This window comes from Sorex araneus, chromosome 5, assembly GCF_027595985.1.
Source record: "Sorex araneus isolate mSorAra2 chromosome 5, mSorAra2.pri, whole genome shotgun sequence".
In the NCBI taxonomy this organism is placed as follows: Eukaryota; Metazoa; Chordata; class Mammalia; order Eulipotyphla; family Soricidae; genus Sorex; species Sorex araneus.
This window is the reverse complement of record NC_073306.1, coordinates 48,125,409-48,139,988: the sequence shown is the minus strand read 5'-3', so window position 1 is coordinate 48,139,988 and position 14,580 is coordinate 48,125,409. Positions and strand designations below refer to the sequence as shown.

The following is a 14,580-nucleotide window of genomic DNA, read 5'->3' as shown; positions in this document are numbered from 1 at the left end:
TTTTGTTTGGTTAAAACCCCAGATCAGAGTATGACTGGAGTGAGTGTTTTTGTTTGTTTGTTTGTTTTGGGGTCCACACTAGCAGTGTTCAGGGCTTTCTCCTGGCTCTGAATTCAAGGATCACTCTTGGTGAGGCTTAGGGTTCCATAATGAGTACTGGGGATAAAACCTGGTTTGGCCATTGTGCAAGGCAAGCACCTTACCAATTCTATTATCTCTGTTCCCCTTGCTGATTACTATTTAGTGTCTTCCAGGAATATCTGCCAGGAATCAGAGGTCCGTTTATAATCCTAATTCCAGGACTTTATCACTTATTCCTCAGCCCTTATCGCTCCCTCCAGTTGCATTGCTGGTGCCTTTCTCAGTTGCTCTTCTGAGTCTGTCTACACTTCAGGTCTGTCTCTCACTGCCCTGGAACCCATAGCCCATTGCAGTGAGCTGAGAATTCCGGCCCTCCAACACCTCTGTGTCTTCCTTTTCCTCTCTGTGGCCTTCCCTGGCTTACCTGGCAAATCCTGTTCTCCAGGCAGTCCCCATATGGGTAAAGTATTTTCCCACCTCCAGGCAGTTTTAATCCCATTCTCTTACTTTTCATGTGTATCAGTATGGATCACTCAGCTCCAGTTATTTATGTCTTTGTTCTAATCAGTATTTTTGTTGTTGTTGTTTTTTGTTTTTTTCTTTTTGGGTCACACCCAGTGATGAACAGGGGTTACTCCTGGCTCTGCACTAAGGAATTACTCCTGGCAGTGCTCTGGGGACCATATGGGATGCTGGGAATCAAACCTGGGTTGACCACATGCAAGGCAAATGCCCTACCCGCTGTGCTATTGCTCCAGCCCCTAACCAGTGGTTTAATGAAGGCAGGGCTGTTGCTTATTTCTCTCATTTACTCTGTGCACCGTCTCTTCTGACATTTTGTACAAAGGTCTTGTACAAGTGAAAATCAAGGGGCCAGGAATGTGGCTCAAATGGTAAAATGGCCTACACCGTAGCACAGCACATAGGGTATTTGCCTTGCACATTTGCCTTGCCAACTCTGGGTTCAATCCCTGACATCCTATATGGTCTGCACAGCCAGGAGTAACACCCAAGCGTTGCCAAGTATGTTTCCACCCCCCCCCCAGAAAGAAAGAGAAAAAGAGAGAGAGAAAGAAAGAAAGGAAGAAAGAAAGAAAGAAAGAAAGAAAGAAAGAAAGAAAGAAAGAAAGAAAGAAAGAAAGAAAGAAAGAAAGAAAGAAAGAAAGAAAGAAGGAAGAAAGAGAAAGAAAGAAGAAAGAGAGAAAGAGAAAGAAAGAGAGGAAAGAAAGAAAGAAAGAAAGAAAGAAAGAAAGAAAGAAAGAAAGAAAGAAAGAAAGAAAGATAGAAAGAAAGAAAGATAGATAGAAAGAAAGAAGATCTATATGAGATCCTGATTTTAAGCACTGGCACTATGTGACCCACTGAGCACTGCCAGTTATAACTCTGGTGGCTCTGTCAGCACCACAGGGAGTGTCCCTACCCCCCATGGGTATTGGCTTTTGGCAGACATCATGGGTTCTAGGCTCTGTGATGGCCCCAGGGCAGGGTTTGCCAGCCCAGCCCCTGGCTCATGTCAGCATCAGCGCCTGGCTGCTAAATAAGCAGTCAATGAATTGGCTAATGGGAGCGGAGATAATGATGACCATAAAATTATACCTGAGGCTGGCCCATATCCACAGCCTCTCAGCTGCATTCCTGAGTCATCCCTGGCTGGGCCAGAGGACTGGGTCAGGACTGCGGGGATAGAGATGTATCCGTGTCAGAGCTGGCACCAGACAGCTTCATCCTGGCCATGATCCAGTCTAGCCTGAGCCTGTGGCAAAAGTCCTGCCTCCAGAGTCACACAGGCTTGAGTTCAAGTCCCAGGACTGTTGGCAATCAGCCTGGAGCTTGAGTAACAGTGGACCCTGTTTGAGCTGGTTCCCTCTGCTCCCTCCACAGTGGAGACACATTTCTCCCCCTGGGAAAAACTGCATCTCCTGAAGTATATGTCATGCTCTCATAACAGGCTCTGGACTCTTACTCATTTTTTGCTGTTTGTATTTATGTTCCTTGCAGAAAGCTTAGAGGTAGGGCATGGGAAAGGCAGGAGTCTAGCTCCTTACCGCATGAGAGAGTAGGAAAAAGACAGGCAGAGAAGTAGGGTAGGGCTAGTAAGGAAACCGCATGGGGTTATGGGACACTAAGTTACAGGGCAAGGCTGGGAACGGAGGGAGAGGCGCTTCCTAAAGGCAGTTGTGGGTGGGGTGGAGGGATGGACAAAGGTCAGAGGCAGGAAGATAGACGGGATCAGAGGAGTGCAACAGATTAAGGAGGCAGTGAGTGAAGGACATGAAAACAGGAGCCCAAGTCAGAATCAACTGGACCTGGTGCCTGTGAGCAGATGATTACCTCCAGAGTGGTCTGTGTGGGGTCAGAGCAATAGTACAGCGGATACAGCGTTTGCCTTGCATACAGCTGACCCAGGTTTGATCCTCAGCATCCCATATGGTCGCTTGTTCACAGCCAGGAGTAATTCCTGAGTGCAGAGCCAGGAGGAACCCCTGAGCATTGCCAGGTGTGGCCCAAAAACAAAATCAAAAGAAAAATACAGTGGTCTGTGTTTTCCTCCAGTGAGAAGGGTTCAGGGCGCCAGAGACAGGCAGGGCAAGGCAGGGAAAGGATTCTGGGGGTGAGGAGAAGGGGGAAACTTTTACTTGGGGGTTTGTGTTGGTTCTGATGGGGTGGGAAGTAATTGAACAGGACCTGGGCTGACTGAACGGACGTTGGGTATTGGAGTCAACATGGGCTGAGGGAGTAATCAGCTGTGGTCCCAGAAGCCGAGCAGGACAACTTGATGTGGAATTGCAGGCTCTGGGAAGAGATTGAAGATGCAGGTTTGTCTCTTTTGGGGGACATTTGGAGTTTTCCTGTGTCAGGCAGAGCTGAAGGGCATGGTGTGTTATGAGAGAGTCACTTGTGTGAGGGGTTGTGGGGTCTGTGTCACTGGCCCTGAGTGCCTGTCTCATGGTGGGAGTTGCAGAGTGGGGTCCTGCATATATCGCTGAGGAGAGTCTGGACTGCATGGCAGGCACACAGATGGCCAGGCCACGGCGTGCATGCTTCTGAGCTGTGTGGCCTGTAGTGTAAAAGGGACTGTAGGCCTGAGGTGTGCGTACTCTGTTTCATTTGGGTGTCCAGAGATGACTGGGGAATGGACAAGGGTGCCTTGATACTGGTACTGAGTGGCCACCAAGGGCACTTGCTTGTTTAGTTGTGCTCCCTATCCTGAGGGACCTTAGGGAGACCTAAGTGATGACTTTCAGGCTATTGTCCCTGAGTGAATGACCTCTCCCAAGCAATAATTAACTTGGCCCCCGTGAGAAGAATCCAAACTGGCAAAGGGGTGGGGCCTGGGCAGGCTGGCCTTATTGCTGGAGGATGGTGGAAGCTGGGGAGGGGGTCCTATGGGCATGTGTGCTGTTATCATTCCTCCTGCACACCCAGCGGTCAGTCACCCTGACCTGGGCGAGATTCAAGATGTTTAACAAACAGTAGGGCACAGACATTGACCAATGCAAACAAACACAAGCTGTTCCCTGGACGGCGCAGGCTGGAGCTAGGGCTGACCCCGCATTGCCTCTCTAGCTGCAGGCTTTGGGAGGGATTCCCAGAGAAGGGCTGGGATGGAGGGTGGTGGAGGTGGTGGAAGGGAAGACGGGAGGAGCACTGGTAATGGCTCTGAACCAGCTTTTCTTTTCTTTCTTTCTTTCTTTCCTTTTTTTTTTTTTTTTTTGCTTTTTGGGTCATACCCGGTGATGCACAGGGGTTACTCCTAGCTCATGCACTCAGGAATTACTCCTGGTGGTGCTCGAGAACCATATGCTGGGAATCAAACCCGGGTTGGCCGCATGCAAGGCAAACACCCTACCTGCTGTGCTATCGCTCCAGTCCATCTGAACCAGCTTTCATGAAGTCTTTAAACAGTCACATGGCAGCTAAACCTCAGCCTGTAACAGCTTCCTGGCAGCTGCCAGGCCAGTCTGGGTGCCCTCACCTCCCTTTTCAGGGGAGCACTGTCCCCTTCTCACCTCTCACTGCAGTCTAAAGCAGTGATTGTCCCCTCAAGCCACAGAGAGCTCAGTGACCTTGTCTGGTTCAAGTACTGCTTTGCATTCCTTGTTGACACTGTCCAGCTCTCCCTGAGGTGAGAGGGACAGGAGCCAAGAGGGCTCATTGATGGTGGTGGTGGGGGGTTGGGGACATAGAAAGAAAGAAACCTTTTGGCCAAAGGCAAACCCCTTCTAGGTGAAGGGCTCCTGGACAAGTCCTCTCCCTGGATTCAGATCCACACAAAATAAATCTCCCCAGAAATGAAGTCACGTCCCACTCTGAAAAATTAGTTTCTCATCTCCCTTTAGGTCAGCTCTAACTCCTATGTTTCTTTCCTTTGGGCCTCCTCTGATAGGGCAGGGGAGCTAGGAAGAGAGATAGTCCCTTCCACGTGTACTGCCTACAGTGTCAGACCCCAAGAGTGTCACATTTTTTATTATAAAAACTAGTCACTTGGGCTGGGAAGATGGCTCAAAGGGCTGGAGTACATGCTTTGCCTGAATGAAGCTTGGATCAGTCAAGGCACCACATTGTCCCCTAAGCACTGCTGGAAGTGACCCCCAAGCCCAGTACTGAAAGTAGCCCTTGAGCATCACCAGGTGTGGCCACCAAACCAAACAAAATATAATAACTTAGGTCGGTTCTATACAAAGTCAACAGGCGCCAGGACCCAGTGAACAACTGTCCAGACTTTCCCTCCCAGTGGATGGGGAGGAGGCTGGACCCTGGGGATGCTGGTGAGCACCGAGGTCCGCTGCACAGCTGAAGCACTGTGTCCACACTGAGGAGGCCAAAGTGGGGGAGTCCGAGTGGAGGCCGTAGCCCATCTGATCTGTTGGCCAGGTGAGAGCACCCATCTGGCCGGGTGGAGAGCTCATGGGCAGCTTGCCCGACCAGGGACAGTGGGCAGACTCAGCACTGCCAGCCGCCGTCCAACCAGCACCTGGTCTCTACTTGGGTGGCAGCAGGTCGGCTCAGCAGAAGCATGTCCTCAAGGAGGCCAACAATGTCAATGTCTCCGATGATGGGGCGGAAGAAGAGGTCCCCGAGCAGACTGGGGGAGATGGACTTGAGGGTGGAGGCAGTGAGGAGCACACGGGCCAGGCGGCTTTGGCCTGCTGCATGCTGGGTCTCCAGGACCTCACACAGTGCCTGGTGAGCCTCTTGCTGCAGGAGCCCGATGTGGGAGGAGGTGTGGAGACCTGGCAGGTCTGCAGGCAGAGAGGGGGAGACAACTCATGAGCACCACAATTCCAGAAGCCACAGGATGAAGCCCACCCCAGACCTGAGCCAGCTGCTTGTCTGGCGGGCCCTTTCCTGCTGCCTCTCTTTGTTCATTATTATTTAGTTATTTGTGAGGCCCCAGAACGAGATATGGATAAGTAATCCCTGTGGATGGTCCTGCGGTCACTCAGCATGTGACTTTGAACAACTTCCCTAATCTCTGTGCTTCAGTTCCATCTGTATAATGGGAGTAAGATTCACCTCTCAGAAGAGACCACTTAAGAGCAATAGTATTTCAAGGCCTCAAGATAGTTCAAAGGACTGGAGCATGTGGTTGGCAGGTGGAATCCCCGAGTTCAGTTCCCAGCACTGCATGCTTCCCTAGTCACTGCTGGGAGTTCCAGCTCATAAAACTCTTAGATTGGGGCCTACCATTAGGTAAATGCGATACAAACGTTTGCTCTTCAAAATAATTGATTGCTATAATTCACACATGCCATGAGAGCCTTTTGGTGAGAAATTCTCTTAGCTGCCCTCCAGATTACACTACACTAGCATGCAACAGGTATGAATGGAGACATTACTGGCGCCTGCTTGAGAAAATCAAAGATCAAAAGGATGACAAGTGATACAAGCCCTCCAGATTACAGAGAGCACCATTCCCAGCTGCTTCTGGGAGAACTTCATGAGGGATCTTCATTCTCTGTGCCTCCCCCTGTTCGTTCTCTTCTAGGTGGTCTTTTTATTGTTGTTTGGGGCCACATCCAAAGGTGATTGGGTTACTTCTGGCTCTGCACTCAGGAATCACTTCTGGCAGTACTCAGGGGACCATATGGGATGCTGGGGATAGAACCTGAGTCTGCTGAGTGCAAGGCAAATGCTGTATTTGTTGTACTATCTTTCCAGCCCCTAGGTGGTCTTTCTGAACCCACAATTGGTGGGAGGTGCCATAGCCATACTTGGGAGTCTCAGGGAACCATGTGATGCTAGGAAGAGCATGCAGCTCCTGTATGCAAAGCATGCACTCCAGCCCTAGCCTTGACCCCACAAGTTTTCTCTGGAACTGAGGCACAGCTGTGTCTGCCAGCCCTTCCCTCCCTGACTCCACTTGCAGAGTGGCAAGAGCCAGTATCTGGAGGGAGCAGACCAGAGACCCCATCCAGGCTCTCTCTCTGCTTGGCTTTGGTAAGTCACTTAGCCTCTCTGAGCCTCATGTTTTAGTGGGTCACGCCTTGTTACTCCCGGCTGTGTTCAGAGGTTGCTCCCATCAGGTTTGGGATTTGGTGGTAGGGACTGAACCAAGGCAGGGCCAGTCCCTTCACTCTGTACCATCTCTCCCTTGAACCTCTTGTGAGAGGACTCTTGGATGCTAATGAGGACTCAACATATCAAACCTTTGAAGATGCTTTCTGGGTTGGGCCCTGCCCCCGTAGCCCGGCCCTGTCCAGGGGTGTCTGGGAGCTCACCAGGGTTGAAGAGGATGGTCCCTTTCAGGTAGGCATATTCCTTGGGGCTCAGCTCCAGACTCCAGAAGGCCTCCAAGCAGCACTGAAGCCAGCGCACAGCGGCCAGTGAGGGCCGGGGTGGCTCGGGCAGCTGACTGCGGGGCTCCTCCAGCAGGATCTTCTTGAGGATGCTGGGGACCGGGGCCTCGGCCACCTCGAAGGTCACAGTGTCTTGGGCCAACCCCAGCAGAAAGAGGGGGCCCCAGCAGCCCCACAGTAACCGCCGTCGGTCCTGAGGGGGCAGCTGGCAGAAGGACGGCAGGTTCCTGAGGAAGACCACCGTCTTACCCAGCACGTCCAGAGCCTCCTGGCAGGTGCGGTGGGGCGTGCTCAGTCGCACAGGCCGGTGCTGCTGGCACAAACAACGGCTCCGGGCTAGGGGGCTGGGGGGCCCGGCCCCGAGGCCGGGACTCAGCAGCGCATACAGAATGGCGGGGCGGCCTGTGGCGCCCTGGCACGGGCAGGCCCCTGGCTGGCTTTTGCTCATGGTGGAGGAATGGCTCCTCGCTTCCTGCTCTCCCGCCCTCTGCTCCGCTGTGGGACTATTTATACTCCCATGCTGGGGAGGAGGCAACACCGGACAACCTTGACTCCAGAAGTCATGTTCATTGAAAAAAAACCAACACAGGCTCATGCTGGCAGCCCTGGGAAGGGGGGCGGGGGGTGGGGAGGTGTCTTGGAAGCTCCACGTGGCGCTGATAGGGCTTCAGTCAATGAAGCAGCCGTGCTTCCGGCTGCCTGCCTGCTGGCCTGCTTGCCCCTTATCAGATGACTCGAGAGGATAAACAGGGTCATTAACCCAGGATGTACCGGGGCACCAAGGCCTCAGGTGCACAATCAGCAGGTGACCGTGGCAGGTGTCCCAATTGGTGCCTGCTCTTACACGAGCACAAGAACGCTCCCTCGCCAGGAGGCCAGCCCCCACCAGACTAGCCTTGAACACAAGGCCCAACCTGGAAGTGCCTTATCACCAGCTTGTTTGCCTGACCTTGAGGCTGCTCCTGTAGTCGGCAAGGAACACGCTGCAGGGACAGGAGCCAGGAAGGGGGAGGGCCGGGGGCGCCGGGAGGACTTTGCTCATGGTACAGTCTAGGAGACCCTCTTGCTGACTTCAGTCCTGGGGAGCCCGCAGAATCTCTCCCAATTGGGGGTTCCCTGAGTCTCCAGCAGACCATAGCTGCTAAGAAACCCTCGCAATATGACAGTGGAATCTCTGGATGGATTACACACACTGTGCCTGGCATTTTCCACTCTGGCATTAGAATATGATTCTTTTGAGACTCAAATAGGTGAAGTGGCTTGTCCAAGACCACCCCACAAAGAACAGAAGCTGGATCTATCTGACTCCAAAGTCCTTGCTTGCTCCCAATTGTGAGGCCAGAGCTGGGTGGCCCGGGGTCCCCAGAGCAGGTGGAGACCTTAGGCCTACCTGCTTTCAGAAATGTTGCATAAATCCTGGGCATAAATATTGTTCTGCTACCTGTCACACAGCTCCTCTGTCCCTGGGCATCTTTCAAATGATGGGGTCCCAGGGAGATAACTCAATGGGCTGGAGCACCTGCTTTACATGTGGGAGTCCTGAGTTTGATCCCTGGCACCATGTGGTCCCCCAGCTCTGCCAGGGAATGTCCCCCTACCCCCAGTACCATAAGGTGTGGTTCAAAAGCTGAAAAGAAAAAAAAAAGAAAATTGCTGGGGGGAAGTCACAACTATTGCAAACCAGAAGAAAGAATACCCAATGCTTTTCAACAATGCCTTGCCCGTTCGCCTCTTGAACATGTAGATATTCTTTTATTTGGAACTGTCACAAACACAGAAAGGTTTAAAGGCAAGGGATTTTACCTGGAATCATTTGAGAGCAAATTGTCAGTCTGATGACTAATAAATCCCAAGTGTGTAATTCTTTTTTTTTATTTCTTTTTGGGTCACAGCCTGTGATGCACAGGGGTTACTCCTGGCTCTGCACTCAGGAATTATTCCTGGCAGTGCTCAGGGGACCATATGGGATGCTGGGAATCGAACCCGGGTTGGCCACGTGCAAGGCAAACACCCTACCCGCTGTGCTATCACTCCAGCCCCCTCAAGTGTGTAATTCTTGCAGAGAAGAATACACTTTTTCAGTCCTTCAGCTCCACTGTTAGAACCACCCAAAGTGGAAGTCCATAAGGATCAGATACACCTCATTTCATATTGAATGTCACCAGATGTTTCAAATAAATGGTCAGAGTGGAGAGGCTCAATCCAGAACCCAGAATGCCGCTTGCATTTTTCATCAAGTTGCTGGCCTGTCAATCAGGAAAAGTCTCTCCTCTCTCCCTGCCTTTCCCTGACTTGCCCCCTTTGACAGAGTCCACCCCCTGTCCCACTTCCTCATACTCTGAATGTGTGTATGCAGTATAGACAGGTATGAGCTCATAGCCTCAGCCTCATATTTTATTAAGTTGTTTCTATTCTGTGATGACCAGTATTTATTTTGATACTCCAACTATCAAAGATTTGGTCAATGAGAGCCCCTTGAAGTGGGATCTCTGATCTTCAAATACCTCTTTTCATTCTGATAAAACAATCACTTTACAAGGCCCTGAAATAAATATTTATAGACTTTAAACAATACTCTAAGTCTTATGGTGACGGATACCATCTGTACAGCACTCAAAGGAGGGAGGAGTTTATTTACTTTTTTTGGGGAATTTGAGCTACACTGGCAGTGCTCAGGCGCTACTACTGGCTCTGTGCTGGGATCATTTCTGGTGGTGCTAGGGCTGGCCGCCTGCAAGGCATGCACCTTCACCCAAGTACCAACTCTCCAGCTCCAGGGGAGTAATTTAAAACAATGACTACTAGAGTAACATTAGAAACCAAGGTGTGCTCATTGTCATTGCCCCAGTCCTACCAAAAGCTAAAGAACCACATACATACACCTACATGTCTGTATTTATGTTTATACACACTAAAAATGTGATTTCAGGGGTCAGAGAGATAATACAGTGTGTTAGGCAAAGCTGAGTTTAATCTCTGGCACTACATATGGTTCCCTGAGCCTGGCCAAGAGTGATCGATGAGCATAGAGTCAGAAGAAAGCCCTGAGAAGTTAACTTGCCCCTCAAAAAAATTTAAAAAATACAAGTTCGGGGGTCAGAGAGATAATACCAGGAGATTAGGCACTTGCCTTTGGATCTAGCTGCAAAGGGCACAACCCTCATTAATATCCCCAGCACCAAAGCCAGGTGTGGTCCCAAAACAAACAAGCAAAATTATTTTTTAATTCATTACTCTGCTGCCTCCTCTTTCTTTCTGTCCCTGAAAATGTCAGCTCTGAAACAACTCCAAAATAGGAAGGAACCCTGAGGGTGGCTAGAGGGAGAACACGCTTCCTGTAGTGACAGTGGCCCCAGACTCACCATACTTGAGCCCAAAGAAGGTGGAGAGAAAAACAAGAGCTATAGGGATTGATCCACTAAGTAAATTAATCATGAAAACCAACTGGCTCTCAGAATTGGCTAGGAATGTATAAAGATAGCAAGAACTGGAATGAACTTTGCTATAGTAGATTAAAAGTGCAATTAGTGGTCTGAATTGACATTTTAAATTTAATTTACTTTTTTTTAAATTTGGAGGCTCCACCCTGCAGTGCTCAGTAACTATTCATGGCTCCGTGCTTGAGAATGAGCTCAGAGGACCATATAGGATGCTGGGGTTTGAAGTCAGGTTGGCCACATGCAAGGCAAGCGTCCTACCCATGTACTATTGCTCCAGGATACTAAAAAATTTTTTTTCATGGGTGGGGAGGTGTTTGGGTCACACTCAACAGAGCTCAGGAGTTACTCCTGGCTTGGTGCTCAGCACTTACCTATGGATCAGCACTCAGGAATCACTCCTGACAGGGGTTGGGGGACCTTTTGAGATGCTGTGGATTGAACTGAGGTCCGCTTCTTGAAGGCAGCACCCTTTCACTGTCACTGTCATCCCGTTGCTCATCGATTTGTTCGAGCGGGCACCAGTAACGTCTCTCATTGAGAGACTTATTGTTACTGTTTTTGGCATATCCAATACGCACGGGTAGCTTGCCAGGCTCTGGCGTGCGGGCTCGATACTCTCGGTAGCTTGCCGGGCTCTCCGAGAGGGGCGGAGGAATCGAACTTGGGACGGCCATGTGAAAGGTGAACGCCCAACCGCTGTGCTATCGCTCCAGCCCGTTGGCAGCACCCTACCCTCTCTATTATCACTCTGACCCCTAAAAGAGTGAATTTCTAAGTGAGAATGGAAACAATTTTGGCTTTTGTCTTGCATACTTGATCAAGAAATGTTTTCTTGGGGCCAGAACAATAGTATAGTGGGTAGGGTGTTTGCTTATATGCAGCAAACACCTTGGCATCCCATATGGTTCCCTGAGAATGGACGAGTGATCCCTTAGCACAGAGCCAGGAATAAGCAAGCCCTGACCACCATTGAGTGTGGCAGGGCTTAGGGGACCACATGGGGTGCTGGGGATAAAATCTAGGTCAGGCACATGCAAGGTAAGCACTGAGAATTTAAGGCTTGACATTTTTCATTTGTTGGATTCCTTTTGGTAGTGCTGGGAATGAACCCAGGGCCGCATCCATGCAAAGCAAGCACTCTACTGTTAAGCCATTACAAAAACTTTTTCATCTACCCAAAGTCAACTGAGTTTTGAGATATCTGTAAATCATCGGAGTGGAGTTGTCCGGGGAAAAACCTGGAGTTCAGGAGAGGCTTGGCCAGATAAATCATCAAATCACTGAAGAAAAAAGTATAGACCGGGAGGAAAAGAGGAGAAATCAGAGGACAGAGTCCCCAGCATTTATGGGTCTGGGTAACAGGACACCAGCTAAATTAGGGACCCAGCAGTGCCCTCATTGCAAGGGCTGCAATAACAGGATAGCACACGATGAGGGATTCAGCCATGCAGTGATTTTTCCCCCAGCTCTGGACCAGGGGAGTCCAATATCAAGGTATTAGCAGGTTTCTCCTCAGGCCCACTCTTTGGTTTGCAAACAGCTGCCTCACATCCTCAATGGCTTTTCCTTAGTGCGTGTGAACTCTTTGTTGTTGTTGTTGTTGTTATTGTTTTTTGGGTCACACCCAGCAATGCACAGGGGTTACTCCTGGCTCTGCACTCCGGAATTACTTCTGGCACTGCTCAGGGGACCATATAGGATGCTGGGAATCAAACCTGGGTTGTCTGCGTGCAAGGCAAACATCCTACCCGTTGTGCTATCACTCCAGCCCTTGTGCATGAACTCTTGAGGGCCTCTTCCTTTTCTCTTTTTGTCCTCCTCCTCTTCTTATTTTTTTGAGGGGAGGAAGTGGTTGGGCCACATTTGGCTATGCCCTGGCTCTGTACTCCATATGTGATGCTGGGACTGAAGTGGCCCCACAAATATCTCTGGCCCCCTCTTCCTCTTCTAAGCTCACCTGTCATATTCAATTAGGGTTCTTCCTGAATTAATTTAACCTGAGTACATTTTTACACAATCCCATTACCAAAAGCAGTCACAATATATAAATTGGGGGAAAAATCAATTCACCTATAACATAAACCTAAGCGGAAAGTATTTCCAGTAGGAAGCAAAGGTGAACGATGTCAAGTTAGGTCAGGTGGTAGCAGCTCATTGTCTCTAGCACTGTGTGGGTCACTTCAAATAAGATCAGCATCTTATGAAGAAACTAATGGGAGTAAATTGAGAAATGGAATATGAGAAAGTTAAGAAACAAGTATAAGAATTTTTCTGTTTTACTGTCAAGAAGAATGAAAGATCTAGTTGGTAGGAGGAAAAATTAAAGTTATCAAATAGAAAAAAATAGGTGGCACTGGTGTATGTTTATGGGTTGGAGACAGTTCAGGAGGCTGACTGCATGCTTTGCATGTGGGAGGCCCGGGTTCGATTCCTGGACCCTTATTTATTTATTTTGGAGTCACACCTGGCAATGCTCAGGGTTTCTCCTGGCTCTGCACTTAGGATTTATTTCTGGCAGTGCTCTGGGGACCAGATGGGATGCCAGGGATTGAACTGGGTCAGCTGTGTGGAAGGCAAGTGCCCTTCCCACTGTATCATTACTCTGGCCCCAATTTCTGGCCCTTTATGATGCCTTGTAGACCATCAGGCGTGAAGTCCCAGCTCTAAGACAGGAGTAGCCACTGAGCACCACTAGGTGTGCCCAAACAAAATAAAAGCTTATTTGTAAGTTAAAGGGAATATTTGAGAAGGAAATATGGGATAAAATAAATTCTGAGAGCCAGGAATATGGCTCTGTCGCAGGGTGCATGCTTCATATGTGGGAGGCCCTGGTTCCATAGTGGTGTTGCAAAAACTAAACTATCAAAACAAAATAAAAGATACTATATGAGTAGATTCCCTGAAAAGACTCAGATGATGATATTCACTACAAAGTGGAGAGGCTGGTCTTAGCTGCGACCCGTCCCCCACATTAACAAACATGAAAGTGAATGCAGCACTCATATAATTTACAGGGTCAAGTGAGAATGAGAATTTGGGGATCACTTAAAAAATTAAGAATTTATGGGCCAGAAAGCATAGTGGGAAAGGCACTAGCCTTAAATGTGGTTGACCTCTCTTCAATCCTAGGCACCTCAGATGGTCTCTCAACCCTGCTGGAGGTGATCTCTAAGTGTAGAGCTAGGAGTAAACCCTAAGCACCTCTGGCTGTGGCCCCAAGACAAAAACACAAGAACAAATATTTCACAAGTTGGAGGCTGGAGTGATACAAAGAGGGTATGCCTTGCATGAGATAGATCTAGGTTCAATTTTTGATACTACATTCAGTCCTCAAGGTCTACAGAAGTGATCACTGAGGACAAAGCCAGAAGTTAGTCTTGAGAGCACTGTTGGGTTGTCCTCTTCCCCCGACCATCCCAAAAAAAAGGTCATAGGCCAGCAAGACAGTGTAGGAGTTAAGGTGCTTGCCTTGCACACAGCTGACCCTGGTTTGTTCCCAGGCAGTGCTTATGGTTCTCCTTGGTCTTCCAAGAGTCATCCCTGGGCACGGAACTAGGAATAAGTCCTGACCACAGCCAAGTCTGGCTGAAAAACAGATTAAAAAAAAAAAAGACTACAGGTCAGGAGAGTGAGTATAGGGGTAAGGTGCTTGCTCCACATGTGACTGAGTCTGGTTCTAAACCAACAGGTGCTAACTACTGAGTGTTGAGCCAGGAACAGCTCCCAAGTGGTTCCCAAGCTCCCTCCCCCTACCTTTTTTTTAAGTGGAAAAAAATTCGAGGGATTACAATAGAACATTGAACTTAGAACAGAACCCTGTAAGCCTGGACAACTACGCATGAAGTTGATGCTGAAACTGATCCTGGCCCAGTATATGATGGTAACAGATCTTTGGGGCAAGTGCCTTCTTTTTGGGTCTCCATTACCTCATGGAAGTACTGGAAGAGATAAACGACACTTTTGGCTCCACGATCTACAAGCTGTTTCACGTTCTATTAGCTGGGAAGTCACTCTCAAGGCGGAGGAGCAAAGTTTGCCTCTTTTTAACTTCTAACACCCTTCCATTTGAGTCCAGGGCTTTCTGGAAAGCTCTGAAGCGGCTGGTGACCATAGCAACTCACACCAAACTTGCAGCCCTTGGCTCCGCCCATGGGCTCCTGGACGCGCGCGTTGATTGGCCCAGTACGTTGACCAATGGCTGGTAAAGCGGGCTGTGTGCCGTGCGGTCAATGGTCGAAGGCCGGGAGGAAGGCGGGAAG

At 49.5% G+C, this 14,580-nt stretch overlaps 1 protein-coding gene across 1 annotated transcript; it reads right to left on the bottom strand.

Moving 5' to 3' along the window:
- Positions 1-4,892: 4,892 nt before the first annotated feature.
- Positions 4,893-7,368, bottom strand: NR0B2 (nuclear receptor subfamily 0 group B member 2). The gene is made up of 2 exons (XM_004603713.3): positions 6,804-7,368; positions 4,893-5,324 (listed from the first exon to the last, which is right to left on the bottom strand). The coding sequence occupies exons 1-2, from the start codon at positions 7,327-7,329 to the stop codon at positions 5,026-5,028; spliced, it is 825 nt and encodes a 274-aa protein (XP_004603770.2). The 5' UTR covers positions 7,330-7,368; the 3' UTR covers positions 4,893-5,025.
- Positions 7,369-14,580: the final 7,212 nt, after the last annotated feature.

Coding starts and splice junctions, on each gene's coding strand:
- NR0B2 (XM_004603713.3), bottom strand. CDS start 7,329: ATGAGCAAAAGCCAGCCAGGGGCCTGCCCGTGCCAGGGCGCCACAGGC. Junction 5,325..6,803: donor GACCATCCTCTTCAACCCTG/GTGAGCTCCCAG, acceptor CTCTGCCTGCAG/ACCTGCCAGGTCTCCACACC.